The sequence below is a fragment of the Tamandua tetradactyla genome, chromosome 7, assembly GCF_023851605.1.
Source record: "Tamandua tetradactyla isolate mTamTet1 chromosome 7, mTamTet1.pri, whole genome shotgun sequence".
NCBI lineage: Eukaryota > Metazoa > Chordata > Mammalia > Pilosa > Myrmecophagidae > Tamandua > Tamandua tetradactyla.
In genome coordinates this window covers 59,956,004-59,979,081 of record NC_135333.1, presented here as the reverse complement: position 1 = coordinate 59,979,081, position 23,078 = coordinate 59,956,004, and the positions used below count along the sequence as shown (strand labels likewise).

The window sequence follows — 23,078 nt, the reverse complement described above, 5'->3', positions numbered from 1 at the left end:
TTGATTAAGGCTTGTTTTGTGATCCAAAATCTGGTCTATCCTGGAGAATGATCCATGTGCACTTAAGAAAAATATATATCCTCCTGTTTTTTTTTTTTTTTTGCATGCTATATGCCTGGGGTCACATTTCATTCTTTTTCCATGTGAGTACCTGTGCCAGTTTGAAAATGTTTATGTACCCTAGAAAAGGGTAATAATCAACCTTGTGGGATCAACAGCTTCTTCTAATCCCTATTCAGTACTGCATGTTGGAAACTTTAATTAGCTTATCTCCGTGGAGATGTGACTCAATCGGTGAATAAATGCTCACCTGATTATGGAGAAGAAAAGAATTTATTCACAATCTTGCAAGAACAGGTACCTAGCCAAAAATGGTGGCTGGCGTGCTGAACAACCCAAAACAGTGATCTTTGTCTCCTAAGCCTAACCTGCAGGTCCCTCCCCTGTTTCTCCACTGTTTGGATGTTCCAGAGATTACCGCATATTTGGCTAGTCTAACTAATTCAAACTTCCTGCTGAAGGTTCCCCCCTTTTGAATTTGCTTTACATTTCAATGACTCTGGCCGTTACTTATTTAAACTTGTTTCCACCTATTTGGCACCAATTCTAGGCCTTTGCCAGAGTTCTCTCTCCTTTCCTGCCTACAAGATGGGTTTGCGCTGTCTTGCAGCTCTTTCCTGCACCATCTTGTATGAAAGCTAAACTTAATTTTCTTAGAGTACCACTCACTATTACCCCTAGTGATCCACTAGGAAAATTTTTGCTTCCTGTCCTTGTAAACTTGAGCTCTGCTGGTCTACAGGTTTTGGTTCCAGAAAGGAGAGTGCATCCACAAGGAGAAATGTCAATTATTCCATTGAACTGGAATCAAAGACTGTCTCCTGGTCACTTTGGGCTACTCATGCCCCTGGATCAACAAGCCAAGTAGGGGATTACTTTACTGGCTGGGGTGATTGACCTTGACTATGAGGGGGAACTAAGACTGCAACTACACAATGGAGGTAAAGAAGATTTTCCTGGAATATAGGAGATCCCCTAGAGCATCTCTTAGTACTACCATGTCCTGTGATTAAAATCAAGGGAAAACTGCAACAACCAATCCAGGCAGGTCTACCAATGGCTCTGAAACTTCAGGAATGAAGGTTCGGGTCACCCCACCAGGCAAAGAACCATGGCCAGTTAAAATGCTTGCTGAGGATAAAGGGAACATGGAATGAATAGTGGAAGAAGGTAGTGATAATTATAAACTACCACCACGTGATCAGTTACAAAAATGAGGACTGTAATTGTATGAATATTTCTTCCTTGCCTTGTAATTAGTATCTATGTATTTATACATGAATCAAATATCTTTGTTTTCCTCCTTATTTTATCCACTTTATCATATTACATAAGCTATTTTGTTCATGTTATAGTATTTAAGTTGTAAGAGATCAAGTTTAAAAGTGAATGTTACCCAAGGACTTGCACCCTATTCTAGAGAGATTTAATGCATTTTTGGTTGTATGCAGGATAGCTGAGTATTGTTAGGTAAGGAAAAAATGTGCCTGTTATTGTCTTCTATTTAGACATTAAGTATGGTTTAAGGTGATGTGTATAGCTGCCAAGTTGACAAGGGGTGGACTGTCATGATCAGGTTCTTGTTTCAACTTGGCCAGGTGGTGGTGACCCATTGTCTGGTCAGGCAAGCACTGGCTTATCTGTTGCTGTGAAGACATTTCATAGATTTAAATCATGACCATGTTGGTGGCATCCACAGCTGATTGCATTTGCAATCAGCTAAGAGGAGTGTCTTCTGTAATGCATGAATGATGCTTAGTTTAATCACTGGAAGGCTTTTAAGGAGGACTCAGAAGAGACAATCACTCTCCCTGCTTCAGCAGCGAACCTCTCCAGAGAGTTCACTGTGGAATTTCATTGGAGCTGCCAGCTTATGGCCGCCTTAAAGACCTTGGACTCTACATCTCCATGGTTACGTGACACTTTTATTAATTTTATATTTACAGATATTTCCTGTTGATTTGATTTCTCTACAGAACCCGAGCTAATGCAGGCTGGAATACCACACTCATATGAGGAATATATTGTCTCCAAAATCCAAAGAGGTCAACTAGGTTTTGTGCCTCTTTTTTGGTCACAGGAGGGGACAGATGCAACAGTTTATCCTTCACCTTAGGAGGGATATCTTGACATGCCCCACACCAGTGGACACTGGAAATTTCCCTGAGGTGGAAGGTCTCTGTTTTTGTTGGGTTTATCTCCCATCCCTGACATGCAAATGCTTTACAAATAAGTCTAGAATAGTCACTACTTCTTGATCATTAGGTCCAATCAACATGATATTATCTATATAATGTACTAGTGATGTCTTGTGGGAGGCAGAAATGATCAAGGTCTCTGCACACAAGATTGTGACATGAGGCTGGAGAGTTGATATATTCCTGAGGCAGAACAGTGACAATATACTGATGGTCTTGACAGCTAAATACAAACTGTTTCTGGGGGTCCTTACTGACAGCTATTGGGAAAAATTGTTTGCCAGATCAACAGCTGCATAACAGGTACTAAGTGATGTACTGATTTCAAAAAATGATACCACATCTGGAACGGCAACTACAATTGGAGTTACCACCTGGTTAAGTTTTACGATAATCTACTCTCATCTTCTAAGACCCATCTGTTTTCTGTATAGGCCAAATGGAGAGTTGAACGAGGACATGGTGGGAATCACCACCCCTGCATCCTTCAAGTCCTTAAAAGTGGTAGTAATCTCTATAATCTCTCCAGGAATCTGATATTGCTTCTGATTCTGTATTTTGCTAGGTAGAGGCAGTTACTAGTGGCTTCCACCTGGCCATTCCTACCATTACAGCCCTCACTCCATGAGTCAGGGAACCAATGTGGGGATTCTGCCAGTGGCTGAGTATGTCCATTCCAATTATGCATTCTGGTATTGGGAAAATAACCACAGAATGGATCTGAGAATCCACTGGACACACTTTGAGATGTACCTGAGCTAAAACTCCATTGATTACCTGACCGCCCTAAGCCCCTACTATGACTGCTGGACCAGAGTGATGTTTTGGGTCCTCTGTCGCTTCTGAACCCATGTCTAATAATCCTTGAAATATCTGATCATTTCTTTTTCCATGCACAGTCACCCTGAAAAAAGGCTGTAAGTTTCCAAGGGGAATGCTGGGAGGAAGGTTAACAGTATACATTTTGGTCAGTGTAATAAGTTCGTAACCTAAGGGGACCCAGACCTTCCCTCATTCAAGGGGCTCTAGGTCTGCAAACTGTCTCAAATCTTGGAACTGATTAAGGGGCCATGACTTTCTGTTTTTGTTATTCAAGTTAGACTTCTATTCTCTTGGCCTAAAATTTCTTCTGCTTATACAGCTCAAACAAGAATTTAGTAGATGCTCATCTATTGTATTTCTAGGTACCACATGATCTAGTAGCCAATGCCACAAGTCTCTGTGAGTCAGATTATTTTGACTGTTGAATTGAGTCACTGTCCATTATGGTGGCCACACCCACCCTGTATATGGTGATTAATTGTCACCATATGGCTTCTGTCAACTGGGGGTCTAATCATCCTCATTGTGTTTAAGGGTTTCAGTTCACTGACAGCATTTCCCATGGTAATATTTGACCTACAGAGAAGGGCAACTACAGAGCTCTTTAGGGATGATGGAGCTACTTTCATCAATTTATTTCTCAAAGTCCTGTTGAAAGATTTGTCATTTGGACACTCCTGAGGTGTATAAGCAGATCTTCTGTGATAAATCCTCTCCAACATTCCAATCTTTCTAAGCCTCTGGATCCCTTCATCTATGTTATACCAGGGCAGTTCTGGCATTTTGACCTCAGGTAATGTCAGCCACCTTTGGATTCTTGTTTCAACTAACCATCCAAACAAACTGTTAAGGCCCTTTCTAACATCTTGAGCTACGACATTGAAGGCAGAATCTCTGCTTAATGAGCCCATATCAATAAATTCAGCCCGATCCATCTTTATATTCCTTCTATCATTATCCCACACCCTTAATATCCATTCTCACAATATTCCCCCGATTTCTGTGTATATAGATTGGAAAACTGATGTGGTTCTTTTGGAGTATAGTGTACCTCCTCATGGGTCACACTTTGTACCTCACCTTTGGAGGCCTGTTTGGACTTTAGTCTAGTTATAGGTCTTGAAGGAAAGAAGGGTGGTCAATGTGGGTCATGAAAAGAATTAGAAGAGTCTTTCAAGCCAATTACCTCAGGGCCTTCTGTTGTAGTTTCATCTAGTGAAACAGAATTAATTGCTCCAAACAGAGGAGTGAGAGCTATTTCGCCAGAGGAGGTGATTACTGGTTTAGCAGACATTGAAGAGTTAATCTCTTCAGATTGAGTTTGGATGGCAGACTCCTCTGGGCCAACTGGGGCTGGGAAACTCTCTCCTAAGGGAAGGCTGGAGATTGGGTGGTATTTTCTCAGGGCAGCATGGAGGTAGGGCAGCTATTTCCTCAGGACAGATGATTAAAAGGCTCAGCAGATTCCAGGGTTTCCGTGTCCCCACTGCCATAATTATCAACCCATATGTCTCCATCCAATGTTTCAGGATCCCATTCTTTTCCAATCAAAGCCTTACTTTAACAGCAGACACCCTGCAAGGTTAAGATTTTAGTTCATATTATAAATCCGCTACTCACACAATGAGGCTTTATGTCTGATTTTCAGAGATCTCAAGTCTGCAATCACAGGAATTAAATTTTCTTTCAGGTCTCACATGGAAACTTTTACATCTTTCATATGGTACTTAAATGGCAAATTTCAGGTCTTCTTCATCTAGTTTTTGACCTAGATATGTGGTACTATTTTTAAGATGGCACTTTTCATGCAATTGTTTCACTTCCAGGAGAAAGCTTACTTTCTTCTGTTTCTTCTCCAGGAATTTTGACCTTCTCTGTTTTTTTATGCAGAATTTTCTCCCCAGGTCCTATGATTTGTTTACATTTTTCTCCTTCACTCAGAGCCCTGTCTTTCTTGCATTTTTTAATTCTGGGAGCTTCCTATTTTACACCAGTTCAGTTTAACTCTTCCCCCAATTTTTCTCTGCCTGAGGCTTTCCTGCCTCTGGTTTCTCCCCCATTAAAGTAATCCACACTGGGGAACTGAATGGGGTCAATCTAAGAAGGTGGGTCACTCCAGAAAAGTCAGCTTTGCATTTATGTGGTTCAGCCAACAGAAACTGGATTGAGTGAGTGCACCCCTTTCCCTCTAAGGCTTCTTTCTTCCATTCCCACCACCTGGGGGCCCTTAGGCATGTGGCACTCCTAAGTGACTTGTGTTTGTCCTCAGGACACTGGTGCCTGCATCTGTATGTGGTTTTAGTACTGTCCTGTGAGTGGCTCTAAAGTCTGTGATCCTGGTGGGAGGGAACTAGCTCTCTCTCTCTCCCTGAGGGACTCACAAGCTGAGCAGGACCAAGTGAAGTGTGGGAGTGGGACCTGCATTTCAGGATGGCAATTTCCTACCTGTTTTTTTTCTTTTTTATGCTTCACTATTAGTAGATTCCTTCTCCAGTCTCTACTTTGCTCCAGAGTTTTAAACAAGCTTTTATTTGCTGAATCTCGGGGGAGCCTTTCTTAGGGGGTGTTTCTATTGCCATGTTGATGTTACCCACGCCATGCTTTTATTTATTTTTTTCCTTTGCGTTAAAATTTAGTTTTTTATTTTTTATTGCTTATATGTTATATACTCACATACCTTGTAATCATCGAAAGTGTACAGTGGTTCACAATATCATTATATAGCTGTGCATTTCTCATAACAATTGCCTTTTTTTCTTTTTGTGAAAAACAACATATATTAAAAAAGCAATAAATTGCAAAACACATTGCAGCAATTAGTTGTAGAGCATATTTCAGAGTTTGACATGGGTTACAATACTACAATTTTAAGTTTCTACTTCTAGCTGCTCTAAGATCTAAGACTAAAAGAAATATCAATATAATGATTCAGCAATCATACTCATTTGTTAAACTCCACCTTCTCTGTATAACTCCACCATCATCTTTGATCTTTCCCCCCACTCTTTAGGGGTATTTGGGCTATGCCCATTCTAACGTTTTCATGTTGGAAAGGGCTGTTGACAGTATGGGATAGGGGGATGGAAATAGCTGATGTTCTTGAGAGGCTGGGCCCTCTGCCTGTCAGGACTTATCTGGTCCAGGGACCCATCTGGAGGTTGTAGGTTTCTGGAAAGTTACCATAGTCCATGGAACCTTTGTAAAATTTTGTATAACATCCTAGGTATTCTTTAGGATTGGCAGGAATGGTTTTGGTTGGGGTTTGCATGCCATGCTTTTAATGGAGTACTTTAAGATGAAAATTTTGTTCCTCATAATAAGGTGATTAAATTTGTATCTTTAATAAAAATGGAAAACATGTATACATTTTTTCCAAATGTGTTATGAAAAGTTAACAAATTTTGTTCAAGTATTATGGAATTTTGCACAAACTGTTTTAAAAAGATGTTTGAAATTAGGAAAGCTTGGTTAACTAAATGAATTAGCTGTTTTATTTTTAGTTCGTTGGTTTTACAGAAGTGCACTTTGCCTCCTGTTTAAAACAATTAAAAGGATTGAGTATATCAAATTAACGATTTGTTCCTAACACCTAAGGGAATTTGTAAATATGATGCTAAAGGGTTTCCTGCCCTATCACAGCCCTACAAGGTCATTGCTGTTGCTTGGAAACATACAGTGCTCCACACTGGACACAGAGACTAGGCTCTTTGGCAAACCAGTGTGGAGAGTCTTCTTTTATATGCAAGATGCCATCATCAAAGGAGTTTTGGAAGTATTTCTCTGTGAGTGAATGTGCTCTACTCTCTCTGCTCAGTGCACATACCTGAGTCCAACCTTTCTGAATGGTTCCCTGCCCCCACCCCGCCCTGGCCACAGTGACCTATTCTTCCCAGACTTCCTGGAGCTCTGATGCCCTGAGTTTCTCAGAGGAAACCCTTGTAATGTTCATTTTCCTTTCAATATGTACCTCGCCTTCCCAATTGTATGCCAGGTGTTTTCATGTTCCTCAAGGTGCTAAGGACACACTGACTGATACATACCTGCTAATAACTGCTTTCCTGACAGGAAGAAAAAACCCAACCTCAGTCTCATCCAGAAATGTCTATGAAATTACTGTGATTGCACTTCCAATTCCCCCAAAACTATGAATTATGTAAGCAATTCATGGTTTTGACTCTCATGAAAAGAAGGAAACAAAACTGAAGGTAACTGAGAAAGTGACTGGAGGAGGTAAGAATCTTAGGGAAAAGTTCAACCTTATTTTTTTCCACAGACCAAAAAGTATCAATGCCTTTCCTATTGATTTGAGTTTAGTTGAGTGTACATTTCTAAGCAGCATGGATTTAACCAGAGGCAGCATCTCTAATCACCAGCGCCTTAGCAGTTTCCAGCATCACTCTGCACAGGGAGGAGCTCCCGGATGAAGGCATTGAGAAGGGCTCCTCATTAATATTCTTCAGAAAATGGGTAATTAGGATGGCCAACGGCACTAAAAGGAGAAAGGATAGTGGGTAATATAGTAGCATTGTTTCTATTTCCAGGACAACACAAACATGGTTTCTATGAAGCTAACATTAGGGCAAAAATTAAAAATTTAATTTCCTGGCTATGTATAAAATCTACCTTTCTAACTTCCATAAAACTGTTATGTGATGATAAGGTATTATATATCAGATGTTATAATAAGGTTTCTGTTAAAAATAGTTAAATAATCAGTTTATGTTTCCATGGCTGCAACACACAGAGATGAACTACTGCAAATATTCAAATATATTCTCCTCTCTTAGCTACATCTGTACATAAGCAAAGAGATTTCCTGGTTTTTAAATTTTCAATCTCACTGAAAGCAGAAGCACATCATACCTTGTTCTAAACAAGAAGTCTAGCTACACACTCAGCACTAACAATTATTTTAAGATGACACAGGTTGCTGATGGCAATTTCACTTCCATTTTATGAATTCATTAATTATGTACTGATTATCACATGCAACATATCATTTCAGGCTCACAAATGATACAATGACATATAAAAGATGCGGCCTCATATCCAATATAGATTATTTTACCATAAAGCGGTCTCTATATAGTAATAACAACATGTATTGCAAAATGACAGAATAATGTTTATTACTAAAATATTTAGTTGGTGGCCAGAATTACTGGTTTCTTATCAATCTCCTGTTCTTTTTGCATTAGTTCCCTATTCTGGTCTCTATACTATCAAAAATTAGCAATGGTGTAGTACATATACACCAATTTTTGAGTAGTTAAGGACTTGTTATTGTTACCCATTGCATACATTATTGCATGATTTTTATCATGAATTAAATTCCTAATAGCTTTCCATAATTTATAATGCATATCCTTTTTCACAAACCTAGAATCTTAGAGCATGAAAGAATAAGTACGTATTGGTTGTCAATTATCTCCAACAATGGAGGTTTTGCCTCAACACTCTTGTTTTGATTCTAAATATTTCTTCTCTAAACATATTCATTATCTGCACTGAGATTTCCATAATTCTGAAAATGAAAACTGGCAGTTATTTCCCACCCAACTAAGACCAGCCTTGTAGGATGAAATGCAAAATGCCGTGTTTGGAACCTGCAGTAACATGAAATGGAGAGGAAGTAAAAGATCTGAAAATTATTGAAGACAAACTTCGCAGGACCTAGTGAATGAAAACATATTGGGGGTGATGGAATTTCTGACTGAATATAGGAATGATGGAGATGTCTTATTATCATGATAAGGAAGAGGACAGGTTTAGAAGAAGATCATTAATGCAGCTTTGAAAAAAAGTGATTGAGCTACATTTGGAGAGAGGCCGCAGGGAAGATGGAGATCCATCAATGATCTTGGTTTGCTCTGGAAGGTGATGTGGAGTGGGGCGTGCAGAGGAGCATGTGTGGACGTCCATGCTGACCCTGGTCCCGCTCAGCTTTCTGCTGAATCAGTAAGCGGAGCACTGGAATGAATCTGGTCTGAGTGTTTCAGGAAAGCTCCTGTCCCATCCCTGTCTTAAGTTGGCCTTTGCATTTCTGGTGTTGAGGCAAATTTTTAGAGCTTTCCTACTTCCCTCTTCTGGAAAAAAAAATCAAAACAATAATTAAAGTCACTTACAATTTGGCATCAATATAGCGAAAGTTTCGGTTTAGTCCATCTAAGACCTTCATATCCTCTGATGTCAGTTGGAATTCAAAAACCTGTGAGGAAGTAGGAAAACATTTACTATATTTAGATTATGTAATGGGTAATCTGGACAAGCCAAAGAAATCATTATCATAAAAGAAATTACAGTGTGTTTGGTATAAAATTAATAAACAAAAATCAACAAATTTTCAAATATCACCCAAAACCAAATCAAAATGGAATAAAAGATCCCATGTGTAGTGGCAATAGTAAGATACATTGCCTAGGTAGTGATTTAACTGAAAATGTACAAGGGATTTCAGAAGAAAAAGTATAAAATGCCATGAGAGATTATATAAAAAGAGTTGACTAAATTGAAATAGATAAATTTATCTCATGTAGAAAGACTCCACATTATAAGAATGTCATTTGTTATAAATTAACCTTTATTTTTCATAGTGAAAATATTCCCAAACATTTAAGGAAGTGAGAGGATGTTCTAGTATGGATACAACACTGCTGTCCCTGGAACATGCACACACAGTACATTCCACTTTATTACAGAAGTATGACTGCTTTCTGTAGGAACTCAGGGAGGAAGAGATTGTGATTGGGAGTATGGTTTTCACATTTCAAAGAGCAAGGAAATAAGAGGGGGGTTGCCCATTCTGTTTGGTTTGATGGACGTGTATGGCTCAGAGCCCTGAACTAGGTCCTGTCACATATATCTGAGAGATTTGGGGACCTAAATTCACCTAATCCAAATCTCTTCCTTTAGAAATGAAGAAAATGAGGAGTCACTTGATCAAGGCTATATGGTAAATTATAGAAATAAAGTGAGAATCCTAAACTCTGGTTTCTGCTCATCCTCTTTCTCTCTGGCCATCCTGTCTCTCCTGATGTTGTAGGAGGAAACATTTGGGAACACACATGGGAAACGTGCATAGGAAACATTAGGGAAATCAATGTGGCTCAGAGAGGTGTTGAGATGTTTACAAAGCAGAATACATGTGGGGATAATACTGAGGCCTCCTGGCCACAGCCCTACTCATCACCTGCATGTTCTCTTTGATCCGCTTCTTGTTGAAACTCTTGGCCAGGACCACGACCCCACGCTGTATCTGGTAGCGAAGAGCAATGAGGGCTGGCGTGCGCTTGTGCTTTTTTGCCAGATCACAAAGAACTGGATCATCCAAGAGAATGGGTGAGTTCTGGTCCACCCTGGAAGGAAGCAGAAAGGCTGGATATCTGTGGCACAGTGTTCACTTTACCAGGAGGCCCTACTGGACTAAGGTGATCATCCTAGACGACAGGTTCTCAAAATGTGGTCACTACACCAGCAGCATTTTGCCACCAGGGAACTTATTAGAAATACAAATTAAAGGATGTCACTCCTAATCTGTTAAATCAGAGCCCCACATGGGGTGTCCAACAATTTGTGTTTTATCGAGTTCTCCAAGTCGTTTTTTAAGCATGCTTGATTTTGTGAACAATGGTTTCAGACCCTTCGTATTTCCTTTTCTACTTTCCAGGGTCTCATATTTATTCTCTTTGTAGCGCTCTAGAAGAAAGACAAGAAGGTGTATGGGAAGAAAGTAAGGCAGGACTTGGACGATTTTTATATTAATTTTTTTTAAATTCAGTTTTTATTTTTGCAACTTGGGTAAAGAAAATAGAGTTGGGTAAATGGAATACATTTTGCATTGCTAAAAATTGACTTTAAAACTCTCATCCAAGCCACATTAAATAAAGTTTCCTTCTTACAGAAACCTGGGGTAGGTTTCATTTTTTTTTTTTTATTAATTAACGGAAAAAAAAAAGAAATTAACCCAACATTTAGAAATCATAATTTTTGTAGCATATTGTTGAAAATCTTGCAGGCTTGACATGAGAATTATTCATTCGCATCATTAAATATAATGTGTAATATTTCCATAGAATTTTACAAAATATTTTCAGATGGTAATATTTTTCTGTCCTCATGCACCTGGGAGTTACATAATATTGTATTTTATTTAGATGTAAAGTAATTGAAGATTATAGAAGATAGAACTTAAACTGTGTTAATCAGCTTATAAGTTTAAAAATTATGATTTTTATCATAATCATTCAGATCCAAAGCATAAGCTTTTGAGCTCACTTTTTAGATTAGCTACACTTTAATGCATATATGTGTTATTACATAAACTATGACTAGGTACAATGTAAAGCAGTACTCTGGATTAAGGGATTCAAAGGAGGAGTATTTCTGCAGGCCCCATCCACCATTTAAACAGATGGTTGAGACTTATCTCCAGGAAATATAGTTTGATATGATTAAAAATGTTTCATGTCAGTGGTGTTTTAGAGAAAGTCCCTATTGTCCTCATTACCACTTCTTTTCTCGGTGGGACCCCAGAGCACTGTAGGCAACAAGCACGATATCTTTTGACTTGCAGAAGTCCAACAGTTTTCTCTGGTTGAGATAAGGATGACATTCTACCTGTGGAATGCCAAGACAGAAATGTATTAGATTATTGGAAAAATCACCTTCAGATGTAAGAGAAAGGCTAAAAGTCAAAGAAGCTGAATAAAAACCTTGCAGATTTGAATATGAACTGAAAATATCAACATGAATTAATGACTCGATCTAAGATAAATTTTCTTTCTCTATCCATTGGTAAGGTCCAAACCGTGATGTTCAGAGAAGAAGCACCTCTATTGTCCTGATCTTCATGACTAACTACCATTGTATTCTAGAAGTAGAAAAATCTATAACACTGGGTATGAGGTAGGGAAAGAGCCAGTTGAGCTTGGGAAATCAAATTGTGGCAGAAAAGAAGAATTCAGTTTAGACTTTAGAAGTCATGTTAAAAAGACCAGCAAAGGGAGTGCAAGGGTAGTTCAGTGGTAGAATTCTTCCCTGCCATAAGGTAGACCTGGGTTCGATTCCTGGTCCATGTACTTCCTAAAAAACAAAGACGCAAAACAAACAAGCAAAAAACAAACAAATAGAAATTCAACAAAAGGTTCTGCAATAATGGGATACCCACATGGAAAAAGAATGCAATGTGACCTCTGCCATACAGCATACAAGAAAAAAAAAAAAGACAAGCAAAACATTTTGGCAGGGTCTCATTGTTTACATTTCGCTAGGCATGATCATCAAATGGAATATTGACTATTATATTCTTTATCACATTGAATTGATAGAAATGCTTGAGTACACAGTGATAAAAGAGAGAGACTAAGAAATAGTACAAAAATATTTGTCAATATTGAATGTGATTATTACAGTACTCTGCAGATAACTGATAATTAAAGGGGACAAATCAAACTTTCCTTTCTCTAATACATATAATTGTAGTTTAAACTGAGTTAATGAATGAATCTTTTATTGTGGAAAAGTGTGTGCTAAGACAAGCAAAAAGAGTGATAAAAATATAAAATTATTGCTTTGTAGACACCAATGAAATTATGATCTCAGGTGAAAATTCTAGATGGATATAAATCTCTAGGTGAAAATGGGGGAACATGAGTTTTCCATGATGCCACATTATCATCCATCATATTACTTGGCAATTGCAAAGGGATAAATATATGTTATACATACAAATAGTTTAACCAAGAAATGAAACTTAGCTTCACCAATAGCAGCACAGCCTGTCATGTGCTACCTAATGGAGTGCAATTGGAAGAACTCAGCCTCCTGATGAAATTTTTTTGCCATAAATGTTGAGCTTGGGAAATCAAATTTCCCAAGCCTTCAGATATAGCTCCTAGTATAGAATCATGTATTAGAGAAAACAATTTCCTAGCATCACAGGCAACAAACTGAAAAATCCAGAATATTTGATGAAAACATGTCAGTATTTATCATGGGGTAAGAAAGTGTTGAGTAATGGCTGAAGATAAAAAGAGTTTAAAGAAACAGAAAAAATACTATGTGAGCTGCAATGGATCCTGTTTTAAAAAGAAGCAGCAAAAGGCATTATTAGAACAAATGGGTAAATAAGACTGAATTGGACGGGACATGATAGGCAATTATTGTCAACTTGCTTAGATAAAATAATAGAAGTGTGTATGTGTGGGGGAATATCTTCATTCTTACAAGATGCAGCATGAGGTTATGTAGGGGTGCAGTGTTATTTGAAAGGGTTCAGTAAACATTACACATATGGATGCATATGTACCTACACATATATACATATATTTGGCAAATATGGTAAAATGAAATTATTTATGATATCAGGTTAAAATATATATGTTGATGATATCATATTTCAAATTTTTCTTTGTTTGAGAATTTTGATTAAAAAGTTAGGGGTAAAGGGGATGCAAGGGTACTTCAGTGGCAGAACTTTTGCTTGCCATGTTGGAGACCCAGGTTTGATTCTTGATCCATGCAGTTCACTACCAACTGAGCCCACACCCCCCAAAAACGTCAACAAATGGTGCTATAATAACGGGATACTCATATGGAAAAGAATGAAATGTGACCCCCACCTACAGTATACAGAAAAAATTAGGGGTAATATTAATGCTAGAGCCCAATAAAATTTTAAATGTTTCAATTTAAACTCATGGTGATGTGTCACTATATATTAAAAACATATTCTGGAATGCTGTAATTATATTGTCCAGTCTAGGGCCCTCTACCACTCTTAGGTTCCAAGTTCTTAAAAACTAAGCTATGACAAAGAACTAATCTCAGAAGACATATTTTGAACAGTTAATTTAATGGTAGAAAGTAGGGAGGAGAAGCAGAATAAGATTTAGTCAGTCACAAGATCTTCCATATTTACCTGCTAAGCTTGTTAATTCTGATAAGACCCTCAGAATTGGTTTCCTCTACCTTTATTATCACCATAAACTGATTACTTCATCCCTCAAACCTGGTTTACTTTAATAGACTCCTGTTAATTTTGCCATATGTATGCTTCTTTCATCAAGAACCAGGACAAAAGATTCAGGCTCCAAACCTGACACAAATCCATAACATCGATAGGATCTATTTTTACTCTTCCATGATTGCTGGATCCCTTATATATGTACTACATTCCAAATCTCTTTCAATTTCACAATTTCTTGTCATGTTTTAAAGCTCAAGTTAATGTCCACCTTCCTCCTAAAGGTGCTCTTTATTCTTCCAGCCCTCCTTGATCTGTTTCTCTTCTCTAAATTTTTTCATGCAATTCAGTGCTAAGATCTCCCCGTCATTGTCCCTGAAATTTTACCATGCAGAGGTAGAGTTCAGGGTTCTATCCTTGTCCTTCTCCAGGTGATGGGCTCTCTTGAATGTTCTGGTCTACAAAGGTAGGTTGAGTAGGAGGGGAGGATGCACAGGATCTGGCAGAAGTGCAGGAAGAAGGGCGGAAGAACAGAAAAGGGAAAGGCCCCGATGGGTTTAGGGGGCTGCTCACCTGGTTGCAGACGGGCTTGTACTTGAGCCCTGGCTTGTTCAGGATCATCTCCAGCTGCCTGTGGTTAAAGTTGGACACACCGATGGACTTGGTCAATCCTGCATCTTTACATTTCTCCAGGGCCTGGGAGGAAGAGGTTGTGGAGAAGGATTTGTGGAAATTGGCTGTAGATCAGGAAGTGATGAAAGACAGCACAGTTAATAAGAACAAGTGTCAAGAAATGACCATGAACTGAAATTGGTTGTGGTAAAGAAGTAAAAATTAAAAACAGTAAAGGAGAAGGCAATGAATTCAATAGAAAGAAATGACTGTTTCCTTCTAGGGAAAACATGAGAGACTAATAACATTGAGGGGAAGAGCTGCTTATACTCACTGCTCCCTATGCTTCCCCTCCCTTTCTCTCTTTAACATTCCCATAAGGCTTTCCCTGGCACTGTTCTACCAGAGAGTCTTTGTTGATAATATGAATTGCTAAATCCAATGGTGCCTATCTCATTTGACCTAGCAGCAGCACTGGACTCAGTTGATAATTTTTTCCTTTCAACACTTTAAACACTTGTTTCCATCACTGAAATATCTTAGTGGTCCTCCTAATCTCCTGGATTCTCCTCTTTCTAGAGTTTCACCTTTCTCAACTCTACTATTGGAAGTTTGTAGTTTCCGGCTTTGAGCTTGTCTCTTCTGGATCTTCTCTCATTCTTTATTGATCTTGTCTGGATTCATGCTTTAAGGACTTGCCCAAGCTCCCAAGCTGGTATCTCCTTCCAGACCTATCCCAAGACCATTGGGATATTGATAGAATCCCACATTTACCTGCCTAATCAACATCCTTTTTCGGATGTCTGAATAAGAATCTCGTACTGAAGAAGTCCTAACTGAGCTCCTGATGTTCCCTCCTAACCTGTTCTACCTAGAGTCCGCTGTATCTCAGGGAATGCCAGCTCCACCTCCTATATCCTGGGGTCAAGGACTCTGAGTTCATCAGTACTTCTCATTGTCTCACAACACTCATTCACTTCATTAGCAAACCTTGTCTTTTCTGCCTTCAGAATCCAACCAGTTTTCATCACCTTTGCTACTTCTGTGCTGTAATACTATTGTTTCTCATCTTGATAATTTCAATAGCCTCCTGGCTTGTCTCCCCGATTCCACTCTTTTCTCTCTAATCTGTAACCCACAGTGTTTATACACAGTGTTCTTCAGTAGAACTTTCTGTGATGATGGAAATAGTCTTTGTCTATCTTTTCCAATATGGTAGCCATTAGACAGATATGGCTATTTGCCAAGTGAAATATGTTACTGAAGAACTGATTTTTTCATATTGATTATTTACAAGGAACATAAATTTAAATAGCTTTATATGGTTATTCACTACTGCAGTAGTGCAAATATATGGTGATCTTATTAAAATCTAAAGCAGATGAAACCCTCTAATGACTTCCAAGCTCATCCTGCATCAAAATCCCTCCTAAGAAACCCTCCTTGATCTCTACCCCATTTGCCCTCTAACTTCATCAATTGCCACTCTTACCTTTTCCAGTCTTCTGAGACTTTACTGTTCTTTGAACTCAAAGCACTCTAACCTAAAGATCTTTGAACTTGCTGTCTCCTCTCCCCAGATTATCTTCCCCTATAGGTTCGCATGATTCACTCCTTTTTGCATCTCCCCTCAAATGTCTCCATTTAAATGAGGATTTCACTTAGAAGTTCGTATAATAGCCAATTCTCCTCTTCCAGTTACTTCTTCCCTGAGACTCCCCATCCTCCTTACTTTCCCTTATTTTTATCCACATAACTGATCACCATCTGACAAACTTATGTTTACCTTTCACCTTGCTTATTTTCTGTCTCCATTGACTTGAATGTAGTATCATGAGGGCAAGAACATTTTTTTTGCCCCTATGACCCACACATAATGGTGCCTTAGCAAATATATTTAGATTAATAGCTGAATGTTATAATTCCAATTCCATGTTTAGCAGACATAAGAAAGCAAAATTGCCAGGTATTCAGCTAAATTATAGAAAGAAGTAGGTTGAGAAATGGCAGAACCTCTACTAGTACAGAATAAGACATTGTAGGGTTCCAGATCAATGGGAAGTCAGTGGAACATATCTCCCCCATCTCCAGCCAGGACAGGTGCAGAGATTCATTTGCTTCATAAAGAGCACCAGACCCTAGAGAAAGAGTAAGACAGTGGCCTTCATTGAGTTACCAGGACATGCTGTTCCTGTTGATGGTAGTTATCAAAGGAATTCTGTTCTATAAGTGAAACTGTAACCTAGTTCATGGTAAGCCACGTTAACCAAATATCATATTTGCCAAAAAATAGCAAGATTTTTCAGAAAAAAATTAATTTTAGTTTGTCAAAGCCTATTAGAGTGTCCATTAAAGTTACACATCTTATTCTCATTTCCAGTGGAAGTGTAAGCTGGAGGTAGGACTGTAATTGATGTTCCCAATTCCTGAACTTTTGTGTAATTTTAGGTGTGCCACCGAATACTCTTAGCAACACACGATTGGTAAAAATGATAACTATATGATATCATATAAGTATAAATCTGTCATCTAAGTTGCTGTATCCTTCTGGAAGAGATAGATAATTTTCCTCTTCCACCAAGAAAACATTTTTCTGTTTTCTGTCCTGATAGCCATGTTGTGGTGTCAAATTCTTCTGTAAAGTAAGGTCCAGTCTGTAGCCAGGAAACTGCTACTAAGAATTAAGTATACGTTAGAGCTTTAAGGAAACTTTTGGATAATTTGTCCAATTCCTGACTGTAAGTTAAAAGCACTGGGCTGAGGGCTGTCTAGTGACCCTCCTGACTTATCACTGGTGGAGGAATGAACCATGTCTCTCTCTCGCGTGTTTTTTCGTCTGTGCTCAGTCCTTTGAGGAATGGCACTCACCTCCCACGTGTCACAGAGATCCACTGTGTCGAATATAGATTTTCCATGTTCATCTTTTGCAAGAAATTCTTCTTCAGGCTGGAATATAGCAATCATTTTAGGGAGGCCACAAAATAATGCTTTGCCCCTAGTCATGGTGTCATGTACATTTAGAGCTGGGACACTAAATCTCCATGAGATAGATGGAGTATCTTTCCAGAAACTTATTTCTGCAAAGTGATAGATGTATGAAGTTGTAAGGAATAATGTTTAGAAGATGGACTTCTTATAATCTCTCACACCTATTATGTTTTAATAAATATATTTTTCATTGGTCCCAAAGGGGACTCATAGTGTTACTTTAGACTGCCCCTTATATTTTGGAAATGTCTCAGCTTCACCTGAAAAGACAGTCAGTTACATGGCCTTAAATTTCCACCAAAAATCCATAGTTAGCTTTTCCCAGGCTGATAATAACAACTCCTTATGTCCTGAACACATGAAGTCCTAGGGGTAAAAAAGATGGACCAAACAGGGTCTATCTAGGTTCTTTTCAGGATTAGTATAGATGCTGGAAGAGCCAGAGATGCTCTCAAGTATTACTTCCCACAAGCCTTGACCTGTCCTCAGAGCATGGTGGCTACCACTGGAAAATACTGCGACAAAAACAAAGCTGAATTGGAGGAATGCAGAGATAAGAGATGGAGAAAAATTGACAATCTATAAAATGCGAATTTTAAAAACAGCTTTGAATCCTTAATCCAGCACTGCCTTTGACCTCCTATTTATGTCACCAAGTAAACCCTTACTTTTGTATAATCAGCTTGATGAGAATTTTGCTATTTTTAATAGACTGTCATAAAACACACTTATTAATGGCTAAAGCAGACTACTGAGCTCTACTTTGAAGCAGTGCTAACAGTAAGTGCAAAGTCCTGCAAACCCCTTGGAGTTTCTTAATTTTACACCTACCCAAAATGATCAATAACAAGCCTTTCTGCTTAAAATGGTGAGAGAGAAGAAAAAAGCTTTGTGGACCAAGGTGAGGCAGTTTTCATTGCTTACCACAGCTATATGAAACTTCCTCAGGTGACTCAGGAGCCATATTAAGGCCTGTGCCTTGGACCCAGTCAAGTTATTTCCTTGAGATTTTGAGACAGAGGCTTTAAGTGGTTCTACTCTAATCTCATGGGGACACAGAATAGGGAGCAAGGGATACAAAAATTATTTAATTAAAAAGTAAATGCTTTATTTTCCCTGGTTTCATCATCCCTGCATGCTGCTGAAAAGGTCATACTGCTAAAGGAAGTGAAATTAGTTTGATCATGCAAACAGCAAACCTTCAGAGCTGTTGGGAAATGAATAATATAGAGGTTGACATAATCCAGTTGAAGTTTTTTCAGTGATCTTTCCAAGGCTGGTCGGACCAACTCTGGTCGAAGGAAAGTGATCCAAAGCTGCAAAGGTCAAAAGAAAACACCTGTTGAGTTAACAGTGTAGCTGACTTTATAAGGAGATCAGGAAGTAGATAACAGATGTAGTGTGACTAGTCTAGCATATTCAGAAGTGAACTTTGTTTGCTATCACTGTTGACCTTAAGCTAAACCTGGGTCATTGATGGAACTTGACTTTGATCAGTAGGATAGAACTAATTTTTAGGGTTTATTTAGAATATTAACTCATTTATTAATATCCTTTAAATTATGTGGGCCTTACAATCTAAGATTGACATAGAAAATTTTGAGGTGAAATAGAGACCCAAGATTGAAGATACACAGAAGAAATGGAAACATTGCCAAAAGAAAGCATATAGGAATGGGAATTCTTACATCTATAGTATGGGTATAGTGTGTATATAGTACTGAAAAATAACCACACTGGGAGGGTTCCATTAAGGTACTAGAGAAAAGTGTTTCCCGCATGTATTCAAAGACTTTAAAGCTAACTCTTCGATTCATTTACTTTATCCAGCATTTACACAGTTATCTACTGGTTGAACACTTGATGAACACATGGAAATAATTTTCTTTTATCCTGGGTTCCCTTTTAATTTGACATGTTCTTATAAGCTCTATTATTGTTTGAATATACTGTCAGTACATCTATTGGACAATGGAAGGAAATGGCTTAAGGGTAAAAGTCATTATCACATAATAGTAATGCCCATCACGTGCATCATATTTTAATGAACTTACAAAAAATTTTCCTTCAATTTATTTTGTTTCATTCTCATACAACCCTGTAGTTGACTTTATAGTATTTCTTTTGTGTATATACCTGACAGGAAAAGTTGGTTACAACATAGTAATATGTGCTGGACAAATGACTAGAAACTTTAGCTACATCTTGTTTAATATTCAAATGCTCTCTTACATTGGTTTTTCTTATTGACACAAGTGAGAACTTCAGAATCTTAAGAAATTTTGCAAAGTCACACAGATGATAAGGAAAACTGTAAAGAGATCAGAGAATGATCAATGCTGTTATCGATGCCAAATCCTACTCCCTGAGCTGAGGCTCAAAAAAATTAAGTGATTTTACTCTGAAATAAAGTCACAGAATGTAAACATAACAACTATTAGAAATTCATCATGTGTGTGAATAAAAGCTGTAGGAATATGCACACTTCAATAAACAGCCAATCAACGAATCATGTAATCTTTTTTTTTCATGTGGCCCAAGTACTCCACGAGTTGAATCATGTAATCTTATTTCTATACACTACTATGCTTCACCATGTGCAGACACTCACATGCAAAATATATACCCACCTTCGAAGTGTAGAATATGTCTTCCCTCTTCACAGTACCATCTGCAATCTTGCTTCGGATGGCTCGTCCAACCTCCTCTTCATTTTCATAGAGATAGGCAGAATCAATATGGCGAAACCCAGCCTCAATAGCTAACTTGGTGGCCTCCTCTGCTTTACTCTTAGGAACCTAAAGGAGCAATAAAGGCAAACAAACATAGGAAGTCTGTTTGATTGACAAGAATCATGTTCCAACAGTGGCCTTCACCAGAATAAATTATTCTTCCATGTCTTGTGTTAGCTCTGCATAGTGTGTGACCAAATTTCCCAGTTTGCCTGGGACTTTCCCAGGTTTAGTACCAATTGTGCATCCCAAGAAGCCCTTCAGTCTTGGAAAACCAGAATGGTTGTTCATTAGCAATGAAGTTTCCCAAGACCTCCCTCAGGTTCAGTGATTCACTAGACATACTCACAGGATTGAGCACATAGATATTCACAGCTGTGCTTTATTATAGTGATAGGATACAAAGAAAATCAGCAAAGGGAAATGGTCATGTGGCACAGCATGGAGAAGCCAGTCACAAAAGTTCAAGTTCTTTCAGGGGAGAGACAATGAATATGCTTACTTCCTCCAGTATTGAACTCTGGCAACATGGGGAACATTGTCTACCAGGGAAGTTCCCCACAGACTCAATGACCAAACTTTTTACAGGAGGCTGCTTATTTAGGCCCACTCTGCCTAGCACAGATCAAAATTACTTTCCCCTGGAAGGAAAACAGATATTCAGGATAAACCTCATTGTTTGTACACTTTAAACACATTTAAGTACGCATCAATTAAAGAAATGATAGACACCCCGATTTCCATGTTCCCAGACTCCAGTCAAGGGTCAAGCTTTTAAGTAGGCACTTTTAAGGAGAGCAATCTGCTGATAATTCATTTCTGCACAGTCACTCTAGCTGCATGACAGAACTATACATTAGGAGTGAAAATGTACACTCTGAGGATATAGATTTACAAAAGAAATTAACCAAGGCTTGTGAGGGGTTAGTGAGGTAGACATAAGGCTGAAATCCAAAGCCAATTAAATGAAAGAAGATAAAATTCTGGAGAAATTTGAGTTAATGTCTTGTCTACCAAAATAGGAGAAAAACTTTAAGGTGATTTGATAATGGACAAAAAATAAATGGAGCAAACCTTTCTTTCATTGTTGTAAAGTATATAAAAAACTTTCCTTGCTCAATATGAGTATGAGGAATTAGGTGCTGAGTTTCAACTGCCTCTGCTGGTCCCCCATGCTTTTTTCCTCTGGCATCCACCATGTAGAGGTTTACAAGTCCGAACCCTCAGCTTATCCGTGATCTGTCCCTCTTCATCTCCCATTGCATGGCTAGGAAAACAAATCCTGTTCCCTGTTCTTCAAAACGTCAGTTAAAATTTTCCATCTATTTTGTAGGTGACAATAATGAGACTCAAAAGTTAAGTGAATTGTCCCACATGCAGTTAAGAAATCAGAATTAATAATTTGGAATGTTAATGAACTGATTTCCATACTAATGCAGTGTTCCCTTTCCCATTAAAGGTGTCAGGGACAACTCTGCCTATTTCCTTCAAACCTAAAGTATTTTAATGAGGTCAAAGAATTGAAGGCTTACTCTTGTAAGGTAGCATTTCCTCTAAAAGGAAAAGATGTCATAATTCCCTTTCTAGCTGAGTTTTCCAGAAGAAAAATGAGGACAGCTCTCTTGCCTCAATGTGCCCCATATCCTGCTTGTGCTCAGCGGGCTGCCCCACCCCACAGCCTCAGTTCCCTCCCATCCTTTAGCACACACCTCCAAGGCCAGGGCTTCTTACCACTTAAACTTTTCTGACCCATGTTACTGGGTAGAGAGAAAGAGTTCTTGAATTATAAAATGTACAGAGATTGCAATCAATCTCAAAGCAGGTGGTTGGCAGCAAGCGTCCTAACTGCGGAGGTTCATTTGTTCTAAACAGAAGGAGCCAAGAGGAAAAGTCAAATCCCGAATATTTTGGAGGGGCACACACCAGGAGACCCCAAAGCACTGATGTAATTTTTTCCTCCTTCTCACTTTATCCATGAAATGACTTCAGCCTGGTGAAATCGAGAACAAGTGGGTCTCCCTGAGTCAACTGGGATCTATGAGAACCCAGGAAGGCAGCCTCCCTTCTCAGGGCTATTTTCGTTTGTGCCCTTGAACCCAATCCTCCACTGTTACCTCAGCAGGTACATAGGTGCCGAATCCCAGGATAGGAATGAGGTGACCATCATTTAGTTGTGCATAATGACGTTTGGGATCCATCGCCTCTCACACTTTGGGATAAATGCACCTCTTTCTTCTCTCTTCACCAGTTATGATCAATGCTAAGACAACGCTCCAACTGCCCTGTTCAACTGTTAAGAAATAGCTTGGTAGGAGGGGCTATGCTTAAAGCTACATTTCATCAAGTGATACAGACTTGGAACTACTTCACTTGGTTTTCTTTTTTCATCAGAAAGTATACTTGAGTTTATTACACTAGTTAATAAAGAAATCATTAACTACTTGGGGGAATATTTGTTCCATTCAGATGTGCATCCATTATCCTCAATTATTTGAAGAGATTTACCAAACAATATTGACCATTTCTTAGACTGTAAACCTATACTTTGCAGCTATATGTTTTATTTTTCATCCTCTTAAAGCAACTTCTTGATAATACATGATTTTAAACATTTAAACATCATACAACACACATATGTGCATACACACACAAATTCAAAGAAGGTCTAATGAGTGGTTTTTGAAAATTCCACTCATAAGTGAA

At 38.5% G+C, this 23,078-nt stretch overlaps 1 protein-coding gene and 1 long non-coding RNA gene across 3 annotated transcripts in view; one reads left to right on the top strand and one right to left on the bottom strand.

Annotated features, from left to right (window-relative positions):
- LOC143691286 (uncharacterized) overlaps positions 1–23,078 on the top strand; it is a 153,330-nt gene that overhangs the window by 49,917 nt on the left and 80,335 nt on the right. The window lies entirely within an intron of this gene.
- Positions 5,644–22,670, bottom strand: LOC143691284 (aldo-keto reductase family 1 member C1-like). 2 transcript variants are annotated; one of them, XM_077169542.1, is made up of 9 exons: positions 22,490–22,588; positions 20,274–20,441; positions 18,843–18,959; positions 17,524–17,601; positions 14,617–14,739; positions 11,587–11,696; positions 10,270–10,435; positions 9,206–9,288; positions 5,644–7,569 (listed from the first exon to the last, which is right to left on the bottom strand). In XM_077169542.1, the coding sequence occupies exons 1-9, from the start codon at positions 22,571–22,573 to the stop codon at positions 7,527–7,529; spliced, it is 972 nt and encodes a 323-aa protein (XP_077025657.1). In that variant the 5' UTR covers positions 22,574–22,588; the 3' UTR covers positions 5,644–7,526. The 2 variants fall into 2 exon arrangements, with proteins under 2 accessions (XP_077025657.1, XP_077025656.1); XM_077169541.1 differs by lacking the exon at positions 17,524–17,601 and having other exon boundaries at positions 22,490–22,670.